This window comes from Salmo salar, chromosome 17, assembly GCF_965601325.2.
Source record: "Salmo salar chromosome 17, fSalSal1, whole genome shotgun sequence".
Classification (NCBI taxonomy): domain Eukaryota; kingdom Metazoa; phylum Chordata; class Actinopteri; order Salmoniformes; family Salmonidae; genus Salmo; species Salmo salar.
The window spans coordinates 70,671,300-70,691,645 of record NC_138307.1 but is presented as its reverse complement, the minus strand read 5'-3'; the positions used below and the strand labels follow the sequence as shown (position 1 = coordinate 70,691,645).

General features: G+C 46.0%; 1 protein-coding gene across 8 annotated transcripts in view; it reads right to left on the bottom strand.

Annotated features, from left to right (window-relative positions):
* The window catches only part of LOC106609786 (nuclear respiratory factor 1), a 42,773-nt gene that overhangs the window by 15,049 nt on the left and 7,378 nt on the right, over positions 1-20,346 (bottom strand). For 4 of the 8 annotated variants that reach the window (XM_082964057.1, XM_082964060.1, XM_082964061.1 and 1 more), the window contains exons 6-11: positions 15,198-15,356; positions 14,203-14,406; positions 13,590-13,688; positions 13,038-13,118; positions 9,783-9,833; positions 9,145-9,302 (exon numbers count right to left, since the gene is read on the bottom strand). In XM_082964057.1, coding sequence (XP_082820183.1) covers positions 9,145-9,302; positions 9,783-9,833; positions 13,038-13,118; positions 13,590-13,688; positions 14,203-14,406; positions 15,198-15,356 — 752 coding nt within the window. The remainder of the gene's footprint in view (positions 1-9,144; positions 9,303-9,782; positions 9,834-13,037; positions 13,119-13,589; positions 13,689-14,202; positions 14,407-15,197; positions 15,357-20,346) is intronic. The other 4 variants (XM_082964063.1, XM_082964064.1, XM_082964059.1 and 1 more) reach the window with 3 other exon arrangements.

Genomic DNA, 20,346 nt, shown 5'->3' with positions numbered 1-20,346 from the left:
GTCCCAAGAAACAAAGAGATCTTCTGTTGAATCTGACAATTAATCTGGATGGTTGTACAGTCGTCTCAAATAAAACTGTGAAGGACCTCAGCGTTACTCTAGACCCTGATCTCTCTTTTGAAGAACATATCAAGACTGTTTCAAGGACAGCTTTTTTCCATCTACGTAACATTGCAAAAATCAGAAACTTTGTCCAAAAATGACGCAGAAAAATTAATCCATGCTTTTGTTACTTCTAGGCTGGACTACTGCAATGCTCTACTTTCCGGCTACCCGGATAAAGCACTAAATAAACTTCAGTTAGTGCTAAATACGGCTGCTAGAATCCTGACTAGAACCAAAACATTTGATCATATTACTCCAGTGCTAGCCTCCCTACACTGGCTTCCTGATAAGGCAAGGGCTGATTTCAAGGTTTTACTGCTAACCTACAAAGCATTACATGGGCTTGCTCCTACCTATCTTTCCGATTTGGTCCTGCCGTACATACCTACACGTACGCTACGGTCACAAGACGCAGGCCTCCTAATTGTCCCTAGAATTTCTAAGCAAACGGCTGGAGGTAGGGCTTTCTCCTGTAGAGCTCCATTTTTATGGAATGGTCTGCCTACCCATGTGAGAGACGCAGACTCAGTCTCAATCTTTAATCTTTACTTAAGACTTATCTCTTCAGTAGGTCCTATGATTAAGTATAGTCTGGCCCAGGAGTGTGAAGGTGAACGGAAAGGCTGGAGCAACGAACCGCCCTTGCTGTCTCTGCCTTGCCGGTTCCCCTCTTTCCACTGGGATTCTCTGCCTCTAACCCTTATACAGGGGCTGAGTCACTGGCTTACTGGTGTTCTTCCATGCCGTCCATGGGAGGGGTGCGTCACTTGAGTGGGTTGAGTCACTGACGTGGTCTTCCTGTCTGGGTTGGCGCCCCCCCTTGGGTTGTGCCATGGCGGAGATCGTTGTGGGCTATACTCGGCCTTGTCTTAGGATGGTAAGTTGGTGGTTGGAGACATCCCTCTAGTGGTGTGGGGGCTGTGCTTTGGCAAAGTGGGTGGGGTTATATCCTGCCTGTTTGGCCCTGTCCGGGTGTATCATCGGATGGGGCCACAGTGTCTTCTGATCCCTCCTGTCTCAGCCTCCAGTATTTATGCTGCAGTAGTTTATGTGTCGGGGGGCTAGGGTCAGTCTGTTACATCTGGAGTATTTCTCTTGTCTTATCCGGTGTCCTGTGTGAATTTAAATATGCTCTCTCTAATTCTCTCTTTCTGTCTTTCTCTCGGAGGACCTGAGCCCTAGGACCATGCCTCAGGACTACCTGGTATGATGACTCCTTGCTGTCCCCAGTCCACCTGGCCGTGCTGCTGCTCCAGTTTCAACTGTTCTGCCTGCGGCTATGGAACCCTGACCTGTTCACCGGACGTGCTTGTTGCACCCTCGACAACTACTATGATTATTATTATTTGACCATGCTGGTCATTTATGAACATTTTAACATCTTGACCATGTTCTGTTATAATATCCACCCTGCACAGCCAGAAGAGGACTGGCCACCCCTCATAGCCTGGTTCCTCTCTAGGTTTCTTCCTAGGTTTTTGGCCTTTCTAGGGAGTTTTTCCTAGGGAGTTTTTCCTAGCCACCGTGCTTCTTTCACATGCTTTGCTTGCTGTTTGGGGTTTTAGGCTGGGTTTCTGTACAGCACTTTGAGATATCAGCTGATGTACGAAGGGCTATATAAAAATACATTTGATTTGATTAGAACACGGGGGGTGTGGGGTCATTAGAACACGTGGGGGTGGGGTCATTAGAACACGGGGGGAGATGGGGTCATTAGAATACGGGGGGAGATGGGGTCATTAGAACATGGGGGGATGGGGTCATTAGAACATGGGGGGATGGGGTCATTATAAAGCATCTTTTCTGCCATGGTCAACTTTGGGAATCTAAAAGACATGAGCTGGCGCACACCCAGAAAAAAGATTGTGTGGAGGTGCTGACTAACGGCGAATAAACTATAAAAATAAAGAGTCTAACACTCCATATATAAACTCCCAGTAATTTATTGGGTAAATCACCTTACTTTGGGAATCTGACACATATTCCTCAACAGGGATACTAACTTCTAGTTCTCCTCTTCCAGCCAAACGACATAGGAAATATAATCAACACCCAAGAGTTTCATCCACAACGATTCATAGAATGACTGTTTACAGCTCACATTTATAGAACAAACTAAAGATCACACTGACAAGAATTGACATATCCCATTTTCAACCATTCTGTCATAATGAGAACATCCACTAGGATAAAAAAATAAGCTCTTTTTGAGAGAAAAAAAAAAGCCTTTTCCCTCCTCAGTGGGCACTGGGGGTTGGGAAACAGGGACGGAAGGTTCTGGCAGTGCAGAGTGCAACGCTGCTCACATGAGGTAACCAGGAGGGAAGAGGACTCCTGTAACAAGCCCCAATGGGAACTCCAAGACACTGGAGGAAATGACTCCAAACTACCGTAGTGTCGACGAGTGCACCGCCAGCATCTACCGTAGTGTTAACAAGTGCACCGCCAGCATCTTCACACTTAGTACACACAATAGGTTCCAAAAAAACAAATGACTTTAAACCAGTTTTACTGTTTAGTTCACAAACACCCGTTACCACACTTTTGTGAAAAGTGCAAACTCATTCAGCAGTGGTTTTGTGAGGAATAAATGTAGCGGCTGATTGGTTGGTTAGCAACCACTTAACACCCCAGAAACCAGGCGAGGCAGTTGAGTACAAAGGTAACGGCTAATTAATTAACTAAAATTAAACACTGAAACGGGAGGAAAAAGCAGCTGACCCCATGTCCCTATGGGACCCTTAGTTTCCTGCTCCAACCGTCCCCGCTTTCTGACATCACAGGTGTTATAGAACTACCTATGCAATTAGAGACTATGGGAATAACACTATTCAGCCTAGTTGCCTGCCCCTCCCTTGTTACGGCTCAGACCCCAGGGTCTCGTGTCAGCACTTGCTGATATGAATACACCTAGATGCACTTTGTTCACGCTATAAGATGCCCCATTGCCAATGCAAGCACTGTCCTTAAAGGCCCAATGCAGCTGTTTTTATCTCAATATCAAATCATTTCTAGGTAACAATTAAGGACCTTACATGATTGTTTTCAATTAAAACGGTTTCAACTAAAATAGCTTCTTAATAAAGGACAATTTCTCAAACAAGAACTTTGCTAGGACTAGAGTGGTCTGAGTGGGGAGAGGAAAATGTAACTTCAGCTGTTATTGGCAGATGTTTGGAATCCTCTTTCTTATTGGTCTATTAACTAATTTACTGCATGGTGAAATTTCAGGCGGTCTTTTCAAACAGCTCTAACACTAAAATGGCATTATCATCATTTTATACAATTTCAAAGTATTATTCCAACCTCAGTGTGGAAATATATAAAACACAGGAAATCACCCATTTGACTGCACTGGGCTGGACCTTTAACCATCAGTGGGGGACATGCTAAACTGACCCAAAATCAGTGTCTATGGGCAACTTCATCCTACTCCATTATAAACAGAGAGGAGAGAGCATCTCTCAATCCCACTGCGGCATTCTGGGACAGCAGGATTCTGACTCCACACCCTTGTACCAGCATCCTGCATTAAGCCCACAGAGAGCCCCACCCCTAAGCAGTGCAGCAGGAGATGTGTGCATTGTGCACATTGTTTACAGAATTAGATTTCTCCCAATCTCAAAATGTTTCTGCAGGTTTCATTCAGTTTGGATGTTTTTAGATTGACACAGTGTGTTACGTAATGACATTCTGTAACAACATTATATCATGGTTACAGTTTTTATTTGATTTAACATTTAAATATACAGTTTAGTCTCACTGACATCAAATCTATTTCACAAGAGAAACCTGTTAGAGATGACTGTCAGTAGCTCAAAACATACACACTGATGACTGTGTTGCTCAAAACATACACACTGATGACTGTCAGTAGCTCAAAACATACACTGATGACTGTCAGTAGATCAAAACATACACACTGACGACTGTCAGTAGCTCAAAACATACACACTGACGACTGTGTTGCTCAAAACATACACACTGATGACTGTCAGTAGATCAAAACATACACACTGATGACTGTGTAGCTCAAAACATACACACTGACGACTGTCAGTAGCTCAAAACATACACACTGACGACTGTCAGTAGCTCAAAACATACACACTGACGACTGTCAGTAGCTCAAAACATACACACTGACGACTGTGTTGCTCAAAACATACACACTGACGACTGTGTTGCTCAAAACATACACACTGACGACTGTCAGTAGCTCAAAACATACACACTGATGACTGTCAGTAGCTCAAAACATACACACTGATGACTGTCAGTAGCTCAAAACACACACACTGATGACTGTCAGTAGCTCAAAACACACACACTGATGACTGTCAGTAGCTCAAAACACACACACTGATGACTGTCAGTAGCTCAAAACACACACACTGATGACTGTCAGTAGCTCAAAACACACATACTGATGACTGTCAGTAGCTCAAAACACACATACTGATGACTGTCAGTAGCTCAAAACATACACACTGATGACTGAGTAGCTCAAAACATACACACTGATGACTGTCAGTAGATCAAAACATACACACTGATGACTGTCAGTAGATCAAAACATACACACTGATGACTGTCAGTAGCTCAAAACATACACACTGACGACTGTCAGTAGCTCAAAACATACACACTGACGACTGTGTTGCTCAAAACATACACACTGACGACTGTGTTGCTCAAAACATACACACTGACGACTGTGTTGCTCAAAACATACACACTGACGACTGTGTTGCTCAAAACATACACACTGACGACTGTGTAGATCAAAACATACACACTGACGACTGTGTAGATCAAAACATACACACTGACGACTGTCAGTAGCTCAAAACATACACACTGACGACTGTGTTGCTCAAAACATACACACTGATGACTGTGTAGATCAAAACATACACACTGATGACTGTCAGTAGCTCAAAACATACACACTGATGACTGTCAGTAGCTCAAAACATACACACTGATGACTGTCAGTAGCTCAAAACATACACACTGATGACTGTCAGTAGCTCAAAACATACACACTGATGACTGTCAGTAGCTCAAAACATACACACTGATGACTGTCAGTAGCTCAAAACACACACACTGATGACTGTCAGTAGCTCAAAACACACACACTGATGACTGTCAGTAGCTCAAAACACACATACTGATGACTGTCAGTAGCTCAAAACACACATACTGATGACTGTCAGTAGCTCAAAACATACACACTGATGACTGTCAGTAGCTCAAAACATACACACTGATGACTGTCAGTAGCTCAAAACATACACACTGATGACTGTCAGTAGCTCAAAACATACACACTGATGACTGTCAGTAGCTCAAAACATACACACTGACGACTGTGTTGCTCAAAACATACACACTGACGACTGTGTTGCTCAAAACATACACACTGACGACTGTGTTGCTCAAAACATACACACTGACGACTGTGTAGATCAAAACATACACACTGACGACTGTGTAGATCAAAACATACACACTGACGACTGTCAGTAGCTCAAAACATACACACTGACGACTGTGTTGCTCAAAACATACACACTGACGACTGTGTTGCTCAAAACATACACACTGACGACTGTGTTGCTCAAAACATACACACTGATGACTGTCAGTAGCTCAAAACATACACACTGATGACTGTCAGTAGCTCAAAACACACACACTGATGACTGTCAGTAGCTCAAAACATACACACTGATGACTGAGTAGCTCAAAACATACACACTGATGACTGTCAGTAGATCAAAACATACACACTGATGACTGTCAGTAGATCAAAACATACACACTGATGACTGTCAGTAGCTCAAAACATACACACTGATGACTGTCAGTAGCTCAAAACATACACACTGATGACTGTCAGTAGCTCAAAACATACACACTGATGACTGTCAGTAGCTCAAAACATACACACTGACGACTGTGTTGCTCAAAACATACACACTGACGACTGTGTTGCTCAAAACATACACACTGATGACTGTGTAGATCAAAACATACACACTGATGACTGTGTAGATCAAAACATACACACTGACGACTGTCAGTAGCTCAAAACATACACACTGACGACTGTGTTGCTCAAAACATACACACTGACGACTGTGTTGCTCAAAACATACACACTGACGACTGTGTTGCTCAAAACATACACACTGATGACTGTCAGTAGCTCAAAACATACACACTGATGACTGTCAGTAGCTCAAAACACACACACTGATGACTGTCAGTAGCTCAAAACATACACACTGATGACTGAGTAGCTCAAAACATACACACTGACGACTGTGTTGCTCAAAACATACACACTGACGACTGTGTTGCTCAAAACATACACACTGATGACTGTCAGTAGCTCAAAACATACACACTGATGACTGTCAGTAGCTCAAAACACACACACTGATGACTGTCAGTAGCTCAAAACATACACACTGATGACTGAGTAGCTCAAAACATACACACTGATGACTGTCAGTAGATCAAAACATACACACTGATGACTGTCAGTAGATCAAAACATACACACTGATGACTGTCAGTAGCTCAAAACATACACACTGATGACTGTCAGTAGCTCAAAACATACACACTGATGACTGTCAGTAGCTCAAAACATACACACTGATGACTGTCAGTAGCTCAAAACATACACACTGATGACTGTCAGTAGATCAAAACATACACACTGATGACTGTCAGTAGATCAAAACATACACACTGATGACTGTCAGTAGATCAAAACATACACACTGATGACTGTCAGTAGATCAAAAGATACACTCTGATGACTAGGTGTAACTCTTGGGTAAAACACATGTATTGACAAAGGAAGGCCGCTGTCCTGCAGTCCTTGCCAGTGAGTATCTTTACTCTCAGTATTCAGCTAATGGGTCCACAGGTCATGAGGTCATCACTCACCAACTAGCCTACAGTAGTCGAACCAATAGCAGTCCGCTGTGGAGCCTGGGGGAATTGGGATGGTTTATAAAAGCGCCAGAGGCACAGCCCATGGGTCACCTGACCAACAGGGCTCTGCCTCGTCCTATCAGAAGGTCCGTATGAGGTTGTGCATTACGTCATGCAGCCAGGCCCGGTTGGTCACATTTGACTGCACTAGGCCTTTAAGTAAACATGGATGGGTCATCTAATGGCTGTGGTATCTGTGTGTTGTCATTATGAAGACTGGTCCCCCAGACTAAGTACTCTCAATAGTCACCTACTCCCAGAGTCAGTGCAGATACAGCATATGGCCTGATTGTCCACAATGCTGTTGAGATGCACATTTTCTTCGCCTGGCTGGACGACCCTGCTTGTCCCTTGACACCAACCCCCCTGAACACGCCCTACCTGTTAAGTGCCATGGTGACGGTGTGCCCTAATGAACACGCCCTACCTGTTAAGTGCCATGGTGACTGTGTGCCCTAATGAACACTCCCCACCTAATTAAATGCCATGGTGACGGTGTGCCCTAATGAACACGCCCTACCCGTTAACCTGTTGGGGCTAGGGGGCAGTATTTGCACGGCCGGATAAAAAACGTACCCGATTTAAACTGGTTACTACTCTTGCCCAGAAACGAGAATATGCATATAATTAGTAGATTTGGATAGAAACCACTCTAAAGTTTCTAAAAATGTTTGAATGGTGTCTGTGAGTATAACAGAACTCATATGGCAGGCCAAAACCTGAGAAGATTCCATACAGGAAGTGCCCCGTCTGACAATTTGTTCTCCTTCTGTGGCATCTCTATCGAAAATACAGCATCTCTGCTGTAACGTGACATTTTCTAAGGCTTCCATTGGCTCTCAGAAGGCGCCAGAAAGTGGAATGGGGTGTCTGCAGTCTCCGGGCGAAGTACAGGAGCTCTGTTTGTGAGTGGTCAGGCTGGGAACAGTGACACTGAAGATGCGCGTCCACGAGACTACTAAATTTTTTTCTTTCAGCCTTTGAATGAATACAACGTCGCCCGGTTGGAATATTATCGCTATTTTACGAGAAAAATAGCATAAAAATTTATTTTAAACAGCGTTTCACATGCTTCGAAGTACGGTACGGGAATATTTAGAATTTGTTTGTCACGAAATGCGCTTGCTCGTCACCCTTCGGATTCTGACCTGAACGCACGAACAAAACGGAGCTATTTGAATATAACTATGGATTATTTGGAACCAAAACAACATTTGTTGTTGAAGTAGAAGTCCTGGGAGTGCATTCTGACGAAGAACAGCAAAGGTAATCCAATTTTTCTTATAGTAAATCTGAGTTTGGTGAGGGCCAAACTTGGTGGGTGTCAAATTAGCTAGCCGTGATGGCCGGGCTATGTACTTAGAATATTGCAAAATGTGCTTTCGCCGAAAAGCTATTTTAAAATCTGACACCGCGATTGCATAAAGGAGTTCTGTATCTATAATTCTTAAAATAATTGTTATGTATTTTGTGAACGTTATTCATGAATGAAAATGGCTGTGTGATTATTATTATTTTTGGCAGAGTACTCTCCTGACATAATCTAATGTTTTGCTTTAGCTGTAAAGCCTTTTTGAAATCGGACAATGTGGTTAGATTAACGAGAGTCTTATCTTTCAAATGGTGTAAAATAGTCCTATGTTTGAGAACTTTGAATTATGACATTTTGTGGTTTTAAATTTGGCGCTCTGATTTGTCACTGGCTGTTGAATAGTGTTGGACGATTTCGTCCCACGTACCCTAGAGAGGTTAAGTGCCATGGTGACGGTGTGCCCTAATGAACACGCCCTACCCGTTAAGTGCCATGGTGACGGTGTGCCCTAATGAACACGCCCTACCCGTTAAGTGCCATGGTGACGGTGTGCCCTAATGAACACGCCCTACCCGTTAAGTGCCATGGTGACGGTGTGCCCTAATGAACACGCCCTACCCGTTAAGTGCCATGGTGACGGTGTGCCCTAATGAACACGCCCTACCCGTTAAGTGCCATGGTGACGGTGTGCCCTAATGAACACGCCCTACCCGTTAAGTGCCATGGTGACGGTGGCTCCCTGCTGCATCTCCTGGGAGGCGGCGACAGCGGCCTCGGCGAGGGACGCGACCGCCTGATTGGCCTCGGATGCCTGTGTGGTCTGTATGGTCATCTCCCCACCCTGTAGAGTCGCCCAGTTCTGCTCAACCTGGCCAGTAAGGAGGGATGGAGGGGGAGAGAGGGATGGAGGAGGAGAGAGGGATGGAGGGGGAGAGAGGGATGGAGGGGGAGAGAGGGGGAGAGAGGGATGGAGGGGGAGAGAGGGGGAGAGAGGGATGGAGGGGGAGAGAGGGATGGAGGGGGAGAGAGGGATGGAGGGGGAGAGAGGGATGGAGGGGGAGAGAGGGATGGAGGAAGAAGGAGGGATGGAGGAAGGGGTGAGGGAGGGATTGAGGGGGGGAAATAGGATAGAAGGAAGAGGGTAAGAGAGAGGGAGAGCAAGTGAGAGATGGAGAGAGGAAGTCGTAAGAGAGATGGAGAGAGAGTAAGAGAGGGGGAAAGTGACAGAGAGAGGCAGAGTTAGGGTGTTTCTACACTACAACAAACAAAAACGAGTATGATTGTGATCCTTCGACAAACATTTGTCATAGTCAATTAACATAAAATGTGACGTAGATCTGCCGCTTACAATAAACTGTGGCGACACCTCCATCGGTAACGTGCGACACACCGACATATTCTGGTGAAGAGTAGAGAACTTGGTATTCAGCAATGATATTGAAACAAGTATGAAGTTGCATTGCAGGGTTACAGAACAGTAAATATAACATGTTCCTCAACAAGAGATGAAGGCATAGTGATTTATGATAATCCTACAAATACCATATCATGCAAATTACAATAAAAATGTTTTGTTGGCTAACATATTCAGACAACGCATAAAAGCTTTTGTTGTTGTTGATTAAAATGATTAAAAGCTTTTTTTCCTCCCCAATTTCATGATATCCAATTGGTAGTTAGTCTTGTCCCATCGCTGCAACTCCCCTACGGACCCGGGAGAGGCGAAGGTCGAGGGCCATGCGTCCTCCGAAACACGACCCCGCCAAGCCGCACTGCTACTTGACACACTGCTCGTTTAACTCGGAAGCCAACCGCACCAAATGTGTCGGAGGAAAAGCCGTACAGTTGGCGACAGAAGTCAGCGTGCATGCGCCCGGCCCGCCACAAGGACTCGCTAGTGCGCTATGGGACAAGGACATCCCGGCCGGCCAAACCCTCTCTTAACCCGGACAACGCTGGGCCAATTGTACGCCGCCTCATGGGTTTCCTGGTCGCGGCCGGCTGTTTGAACCCGGGTCTGTAGGGACGCCTCTAGCACTGAGATGCAGTGTTTTAGACCGCTGTGCACTCGGGAGGCCGGAACGCATTAAAGTCTTGAGTAATATTAAATTCTATTTAAAACCATATCCTTGTATTGATCATCTCTTGAAAATGAAATAGGACTATATACCAACAGGATTATTTATCCATGCGTGCACATCTATGGCTAGCAGTATCGCCGGATCCCAGAATGTAAGGTACACCACACTAGCAGTATCGCCGGATCCCAGAGTGTAAGGTACACCACACTAGCAGTATCGCCGGATCCCAGAGTGTAAGGTACACCACACTAGCAGTATCGCCGGATCCCAGAGTGTAAGGTACACCACACTAGCAGTATCGCCGGATCCCAGAGTGTAAGGTACACCACACTAGCAGTATCGCCGGATCCCAGAGTGTAAGGTACACCACACTAGCAGTATCGCCGGATCCCAGAGTGTAAGGTACACCACACTAGCAGTATCGCCGGATCCCAGAGTGTAAGGTACACCACACTAGCAGTATCGCCGGATCCCAGAGTGTAAGGTACACCACACTAGCAGTATCGCCGGATCCCAGAGTGTAAGGTACACCACACTAGCAGTATCGCCGGATCCCAGAGTGTAAGGTACACCACACTAGCAGTATCGCCGGATCCCAGAGTGTAAGGTACACCACACTAGCAGTATCGCCGGATCCCAGAGTGTAAGGTACACCACACTAGCAGTATCGCCGGATCCCAGAATGTAAGGTACACCACACTAGCAGTATCGCCGGATCCCAGAATGTAAGGTACACCACACTAGCAGTATCGCCGGATCCCAGAATGTAAGGTACACCACACTAGCAGTATCGCCGGATCCCAGAATGTAAGGTACACCACACTAGCAGTATCGCCGGATCCCAGAGTGTAAGGTACACCACACTAGCAGTATCGCCGGATCCCAGAATGTAAGGTACACCACACTAGCAGTATCGCCGGATCCCAGAGTGTAAGGTACACCACACTAGCAGTATCGCCGGATCCCAGAGTGTAAGGTACACCACACTAGCAGTATCGCCGGATCCCAGAGTGTAAGGTACACCACACTAGCAGTATCGCCGGATCCCAGAATGTAAGGTACACCACACTAGCAGTATCGCCGGATCCCAGAGTGTAAGGTACACCACACTAGCAGTATCGCCGGATCCCAGAATGTAAGGTACACCACACTAGCAGTATCGCCGGATCCCAGAGTGTAAGGTACACCACACTAGCAGTATCGCCGGATCCCAGAATGTAAGGTACACCACACTAGCAGTATCGCCGGATCCCAGAGTGTAAGGTACACCACACTAGCAGTATCGCCGGATCCCAGAGTGTAAGGTACACCACACTAGCAGTATCGCCGGATCCCAGAATGTAAGGTACACCACACTAGCAGTATCGCCGGATCCCAGAGTGTAAGGTACACCACACTAGCAGTATCGCTGGATCCCAGAATGTAAGGTACACCACACTAGCAGTATCGCTGGATCCCAGAATGTAAGGTACACCACACTAGCAGTATCGCCGGATCCCAGAATGTAAGGTACACCACACTAGCAGTATCGCTGGATCCCAGAATGTAAGGTACACCACACTAGCAGTATCGCCGGATCCCAGAATGTAAGGTACACCACACTAGCAGTATCGCTGGATCCCAGAATGTAAGGTACACTACAGTGCTGCATGTTCTACAACACTTAACATAATGAAACAAAAACAAGACTGATTTCTATGGCGCTTTTTATATCAGCGCAGGGTTTTTTCTGGATCAAAAAAGGGCTTAGGTGGTGGGCGTGGCAACGGGCGCAGTCAGCCCGTAGGCGCAGATGAATTTAAGAGGCCCTCATCTTGATGGTGTACAGTATTATTTGCATTTTATGCCAATTTCCCGCAGTTCTACACATTTCTCCATGGAGCGGAGATAATTTTCTGCAGTTCTACACATTTCTCCATGGAGCGGAGATCATTTTCTGCAGTTCTACACATTTCTCCATGGAGCGGAGATCATTTTCTGCAGTTCTACACATTTCTCCATGGAGCGGAGATCATTTTCTGCAGTGCTCACATTTCTCCATGGAGAAGAGATCATTTTCAGGAGGTTTTAAAAGTTCATTTCCTGCAGGGCTCACATTTCTCCATGGAGCAGAGATCATTTTCTGCAGTTCTACATATTTCTCCATGGAGCTGGGAGAAGATATTGCAATTTTAAAGCAAAATTCCTGCAGTTCTGCCATGGCTAATGCAGTGTTATTTTGCTCAAACATAATAACAAAATCAATACTGGTAAATTTATTGTTTTTACTTTGGTGATTGTTAGTTCTCAAAGATCATATTCTAATATATATACATCTAGTCTTTTCTACATCCGTTATATCTGTTGTTTAAGTTTACACTGAAAAGTGTTTGTCCATCCCGAAAATCTATCAAAAATAAAAACGTTTTTCTCCCTCACTGTGTGGACTTAGGTGACCCGATAAACCGTTCAGGCGGCCCGCCCAAGGATTTCAATGGCAGAAAAATCCCTGTCAGCGCTTTAAATAGTAAGGGGGAAATCACCTCATCCATGACCAATGTGTAGAACCCACCTGGGTGTGGTCTGGACTGCCCCTTTGCGCCAGAAAGCTCACCACACATCAACTATTGCCGAGGAGAGGTGAGGAATGATATATGCCAATTAGGAATCAGGAGATGGTTAACATTAGCATCTCAAAAAGAGGAAACGCTGTCCGCACACTGCAGAAAAACGACCTTCAGGCTTAAAACGCCATCAAAATCGTTTTGTATTTATTTATTATAAGTGATAAGGTGTAAAGGGGCATATTGCCTAAAAGTGTGTAATGGAGCCAGTCAAAGAAACATTTCAGCTACACGCTATGTTCACTACTCTGGAGACTTAACAGTAACATTAACACTCCTCACAGAATAGTAGTAACACACCTTACACACAGGAGGGACTGTCATTACAACCGCATACAGTCATCAGATAGGAGAATCAGGTGTCTCTGCACATGTGTGTATTTGGAAGCGTGTGTGTGTGTGTGTGTGTGTGTGTGTGTGTGTGCGCGCGTTTGTGTTCTGAGAGACTGATGAGGTGTGTGGTGTGTGTACCTCTCCGTCGTTCACAGTGTAGTTGACCTGGGCCACGGTCACTGTGCCTGGCAGCTCCGAGGCATCGGCCAGAGTGGCCACCGTCTGCCCTGTGCCCACCTGAGGGGAAGAGAGAGGAAAAGAGAGTTAGAGACAGAGAGAGGAAAGGGAGATTACAATGGGCAGCCTGGGTACAAAACAGCCAAATCCTTCCCATGGATTATATCCCTTCAAATCATCACCCAGGGCATCTTTTAATCACCACCCAGAGAGAGGGAGGCCTGCCGGCCCGCCCAGGGACAGGGAGGCCTGCGGCCGCCCATGGACAGGGAGGCCTGCGGCCGTCTATAGACAGGGAGGCCTGCGGCCGTCTATAGACAGGGAGGCCTGCGGCCGCCCATAGACAGGGAGGCCTGCGGCCGCCTATAGACAGGGAGGCCTGCGGCCGTCTATAGACAGGGAGGCCTGCGGCATCTGGATCCTTAGTAGGGTTGCAAAATTCCAGATCTTGGGCCAGTTTGGCATTACCCCACAAAAAAATAAGCTGATCTGTTCCTAGGGGAAACTTTACCCCGGAACTTGACCAAATATTGGTTAAGGGAGATCCTAGATCTGTACCTATGGGAAATCTGACCTGTATGAGGGAGACGGTGCCGTCGGGGTTGCTGATGGTCTGCACCACGGTCTGTGAGGGCACCAGGTGGGTGATGCTGTGGGTGGCCGTGGTCATGGCCGTGTGCTGTGGCACCTGGTCCTCAAAGGCGTACAGCAGGTCCTCGCGCCCATGCTGCTTGTAGCAGTTCTTCACGATGGTCCGCAGCGCCTGCGTCCACGACACCTAGCAAGGGGCGCCACAGCACGAGATGTTATACAAGGGGACTGGTAGATTGTTTGTGTTGTTTCCGGTACTCTTGAAACCCAGACAGAATTACGCCATGTTTCACTATAGTTTAACTTTACTAATTGATATAGTGGAGTGAAACGGAGCTGAATTCAGTCTGGGCTTTAGTTGCAATACATAAATCATTTGAATAAGTAATTTCATTGCAATGATATTCTGATGGTATACTTTTTTTGTATATTGTTGTCTTTTATGTAAAATAGTAAGTCAAACAAAATGTACATTTGTATTCATTGATACCTATGCTTCATAACTAAACATATTTTAAACAGTAAAGAAGTCATTTCCACATAACTTATTGTTGGATTGTCCCTGGTAGAACTCTATCCCACCAAGTTATTTGTGTTGGATTGTCCCTGGTAGAACTCTATCCCACCAAGTTATTAGTGTTGGATTGTCCCTGGTAGAACTCTATCCCACCAAGTTATTAGTGTTGGATTGTCCCTGGTAGAACTCTATCCCACCAAGTTATTTGTGTTGGATTGTCCCTGGTAGAACTCTATCCCACCAAGTTATTAGTGTTGGATTGTCCCTGGTAGAACTCTGTCCCACCAAGTTATTAGTGTTGGATTGTCCCTGGTAGAACTCTGTCCCACCAAGTTATTATTCTCTAACCGTCTCCACTCAAAGACCCTTTGACCTCCACAACGTCCTACCTCTCTACCATATTCAACATTGTAATGATACCAGGGAGGCAATTCACAGGGAAAGTTTGTTTTCATCCTCACCCTCTGTTTCTGTTCCTCAGTGCGCACGTCGCTGCGCACGTTGGCCCAGGGGATGTCCTCTGGCCACCAGATGGGCTTGCAGCTCTCCTTGCCCCAGCCAGGCTTGCCCCTGCCCGTCGAATACTTCAGCATCTCTGGGATGAACGCTCGCAGCTGGGCCTGACCAGAGGAAACAAGATACAGGGGGTGAGTGGTACACACACACACACACACACACACACACACACACACACACGCGCCCTTGACTAGGGGAGGGAAGCGGTATTGATTACATACCTGCAGCTTGCTGAGGTGGACTGGGCCCAGAAATAGGATTTCTAAAAAGGAGACCACACTGCACTGAGGTCTATCTACAGGCCAGTCTATGACTGAGGCTCCAGTCTGCCTCCCTGACTGATGAACTAAGACAATCTTGGCCTAATGGCTCTGAACTTGGGTGGCACTGAATGGAAGAAAACAGACTGAAACCTAGAGGGACTACCTGGACTGCGCTCTTTCCTTTTCCGCTGAAAAACATTTTACAACTTTTCGCTGTTGCCTGCCCAAATGAACAAAACCCTGTTCTGGGCAGAAAACCTGAACCGCCTCAATAGCTGACACTCTAGTCTCCATCAGTTGTACTGTAACAAACAACTACATCCAGATAAACACACCCATATTAACTACAGTTCAATAACATGTTAACAGACTGCTGTAGTGACCAGAGGAGATTCACTACAGTTCAATAACATGTTAACAGACTGCTGTAGTGACCAGAGGAGATTCAGTGAGATTCACTACAGTTCAATAACATGTTAACAGACTGCTGTAGTGACCAGAGGAGATTCACTACAGTTCAATAACATGTTAACAGACTGCTGTAGTGACCAGAGGAGATTCACTACAGTTCAATAACATGTTAACAGACTGCTGTAGTGACCAGAGGAGATTCACTACAGTTCAATAACATGTTAACAGACTGCTGTAGTGACCAGAGGAGATTCAGTGAGATTCACTACAGTTCAATAACATGTTAACAGACTGCTGTAGTGACCAGAGGAGATTCACTACAGTTCAATAACATGTTAACAGACTGCTGTAGTGACCAGAGGAGATTCACTACAGTTCAATAACATGTTAACAGACTGCTGTAGTGACCAGAGGAGATTCAGTGGTAGTTTTAAACCAGTAGTAGGTGGATGATGTTTCATTCATTCTCCCTACTGTTTAAGTGGTGTGCTGTACTCTGTGAACTGTACTCTGAACAGTTAGGATTGACGACTAACCACAATGAAGCCTGATTGCTTGGACTCATCCAACCTATTTGCATAAGAGGCCTCCTCATTTATTTATTCTGATTTGCCCCCTCCTCCTCTGAGATGAAGGGGGCCTTACCAGTGCCCTGTGTGTGTGGTATGTGTAGCCCTGTGTGTGTGTCTTCCCCAGCTGGGGTGGGTTTAGTCCCCATGTCCTCAGTGTCCCTGGTAATACTGGGGCCGGGGTAGGGATGGGGCCACTGCAGCATCTACCCACATTGACATCACTGAGTAGATTTGGCTAAAAATAGAATCACCACACAGCTATCCAGTTTGCTCTGTGTTCTGAGAGAGTAGACAAAATGGCGGTGCCTTGACTGGCTCTGGACAGTCTGAAACATGGATGGGTAACCTCTGGTAATAACATATCATACTAGAAATTGTTTTTGAGAAAGCCATTCTGACCCGTCTTCGTCTCAGTCCTGCTGTAGTTGCAGCCAGTGAATTAGCGTTTGGAGAAACCCTCTCAAAAACAACAGAAACACACATGTCAGAGTTTATAAAATGGAGACCGACAAAGACTAGTTTACTAATGTAGCAGGTAGCAACAGCTATAGTAAGCTCCTCAGTGCCTCTGTTTCTCCACCTGAAGCTGGTGAGGGGGGGAATTGGGGGACAGATGGCCTAATTACAGTGACTGTGTGTGGCGTTAACCCCCCTCCCTTTGGTCTAATCCGGCAGGCTATCAGCCAATCAGCAGCCAGCCACTCCAAACCCAAAGAGCTGTAATTACGGGTTGGCTCACCCTGGCTGGTCTCTTGACTCACCTGCTGCTCCTAGGCTCTCCATACCACCAGCCACCAGGGCCCTCTCGTGAACTCCCCAAACCCAGCCAGATGAGCCTCTCCAGGGATAGTCAGGCTGACTCCCCTCCCCTGGTTGTCACTCAATCCCTATCCATCTTACAACCTCTTATTTGAGCCTTTCTCCTGGCACAACCATGTCTTCCACTCCACTACTATATTTAACCTTTACATGTATACAGGTTTGTCTCATTGAGAGCATCTCTTTTGAAAGAGACACCTATTCAGCATAGTAGCAGTCGACAGACTACATCTCCACAAAGCCCATACTCTCCCGTCACTCTGGCCCCAGCCAGGTGAGTGTCCTGGGATACTGATTTGACCTGGCTCTCCAGCTGCTCCAGAACCCCCCCCCGTTGCAAAACCTGGACACATACAAATCAGCTGGGCTAGACAATCTGGACCCTCTCTTCCGAAAATTATTCGCCGCCATTGTCTCAACCCATATTACCAGTCTGTTCAACCTCTCTTTCGTATTGTCCGAGATCCCTAAAGATTGGAAAGCTGCCGCCGTCATCCCCCTATTCAAAGGGGGTGACACTCTAGACCCAAACTGTTATAGACCTATATCCATCCTGCCCTGCCTTTCTAAGGTCTTCGAAAGCCAAGTTAATAAACAGATCACTAACCATTTTGAATCCCACCGTACCTTCTCCGCTGTGCAATCTGGCTTCCAAGGTACTAAACGATATCATAACCACCATTGATAAAAGACAGTACTGTGCAGCCGTCTTCATCGACCTGGCCAAGGTTTTCGACTCTGTCAATCACCGTATTCTTATCGGTAGACTCAACAGCCTTGGTTTCTCAAATGACTGCCTCGCCTGGTTCACCAACTACGTCTCAGAGTTCAGTGTGTCAAATCGGAGGGCCTGTTGTCCGGACCTCTGGCAGTCTCTATGGGGGTGCCACAGGGTTCAATTCTTGGGCCGACTCTCTTCTCTGTATATATCAATGATGTCGCTCTCGCTGCTGATGATTCTCTGATCCACCTCTATGCAGACGACACCATTCTGTATACTTCTGGCCCCTTTTTGGACACAGTGTTAACTAACCTCCAAACGAGCTTCAATGCCATAAAACACTACTTCCGTGGCCTCGAACTGCTCTTAAACGCTAGTAAAAGTAAATGCATGCTTTTCAACCGTTCGCTGCCCGCAACCACCCGCCCGCCCGACTAGCATCACTACTCTGGACGGTTCTGACTTAGAATATGTGGAACTCTACAAATACCTAGGTGTCTGGCTAGACTGTAAACTTTTCTTCCAGACTCATATTAAACATCTCCAATCCAAAATGAAATCTAGAATTGGCTTCCTATTTCGCAACAAAGCCTCCTTCACTCACGCCGCCAAACATACCCTCGTAAAACTGACTATCCTACCGATCCTTGACTTCGGCGATGCCATTTACAAAATAGCCTCCAACACTCTACTCAGCAAACTGGATGCAGTCTATCACAGTGCCATCCGTTTTGTCACCAAAGCCCCATATATCACCCACCACTGCGACCTGTATGCTCTAGTCGGCTGGCCCTCGCTACATATTCGTCGCCAGACCCACTGGCTCCAGGTCATCTATAAGTCTTTGCTAGGTAAAGCTCCGCCTTATCTCAGCTCAATGGTCACGATAACAGCACCCACCCGTAGCACGCGCTCCAGCAGGTATCTCTCACTGGTCATCCCCAAAGACAACACCTCCTTTGGCCGACCTTTCCTTCCAGTTCTCTGCTGCCAATGACTGGAACGAATCGCAAAAATTGGTGATTGATATTTCCCTCACTAACTTTAAACATCAGCTAACCGATCGCTGCAGCTGTACATAGCCCACCTGTAAATAGCCCATCCAAGCTACCTACCTCATTACCATATTGTTTTTATTTACTTTTCGGCACACCAGTATTTCTACTTGCTCATCTATCACTACAGTGTTAATTTGCCAAACTGTAATTACTTCGCTACGATGGCCTATTTATTGCCTTACCTCCTCACGCCATTTTCACAAAGTGTATATACTTTCTCCCCCCCCCCCTTTTTTCTCTGTTGTGTTATTGACTGTACGCTTGTTTATTCCATGTGTAACTCTGTTGTTTGTGTCGCACTGCTTTGCTTTATCTTGGCCAGGTCGCAGTTGTAAATGAGATCTTGTTCTCAACTGGTTAAATAAAGGTGAAATAAAAAAATAAGAACACACCGTCCGTAAACCCATTGCCAACCAGCTTTGGCAGAGTAAAGTAAGGCAACAGATCCTCCTCTCCTCAACTAAAAAAACAAACAAAAAAACAACAACCATCGAGATTCTTCCTGGTTCTATCACGCCTGCCCCAAAGGAGACAGGATTGGCCGCTCCTCTCCCTGTGGGCCGTGTGATTGGCTGTTTCTATCCCTGTGGGCTCAGTGATTGGCTGCCTCTGTCCCCTCTCCCTGGGGTAGTGTCTCTGAGGGCGAGCCATGGTACCAAGTCTCTGATGATGACGATCCAATGACTGTGTCAGCAGTGAAGTAAACAAGCTAGCACCACTTGGGATGAAGACTACTCTGTGAGCCATCTCTGGGCTGTGTTCATTAGGGCACAGCGAAGCAAAACACTTTGGAATGGAAAAACAAAAATGAGTGGCTCTTACTTTTTGGATAAGTTCAGATAGCACCTCCCTGTTTCAGTCCGCTTCGTGCCTACAGAACAGGACTCTAGTGTGGACCAGGACACAGCGTTCACTGCTTTCTCTTCCTCTCATACTGACTGGCACCACACCCTGACAACCAAATGGAGGATATCTGCCTCTTAAAACGATACGGGCATATCGGAAAGCCTTGTTTGGCTCATTATGGATTCCAAATGTGTCTCATGAAGTTACATACCGTAATTGGACTATTAAGCGCACCTGAATATAAGCCGCACCCACTGATTTTTTTTTATTTTTTACTATTTTGAACATAAATAAGCCGCACATGTCTATAAGCCGCAGGTGCCTACCGGTACATTGAAACAAATGAACTTTACACAGGCTTTAACGAAACACGGCTTGTAACAAAAATAAATAGGCTTTAACGA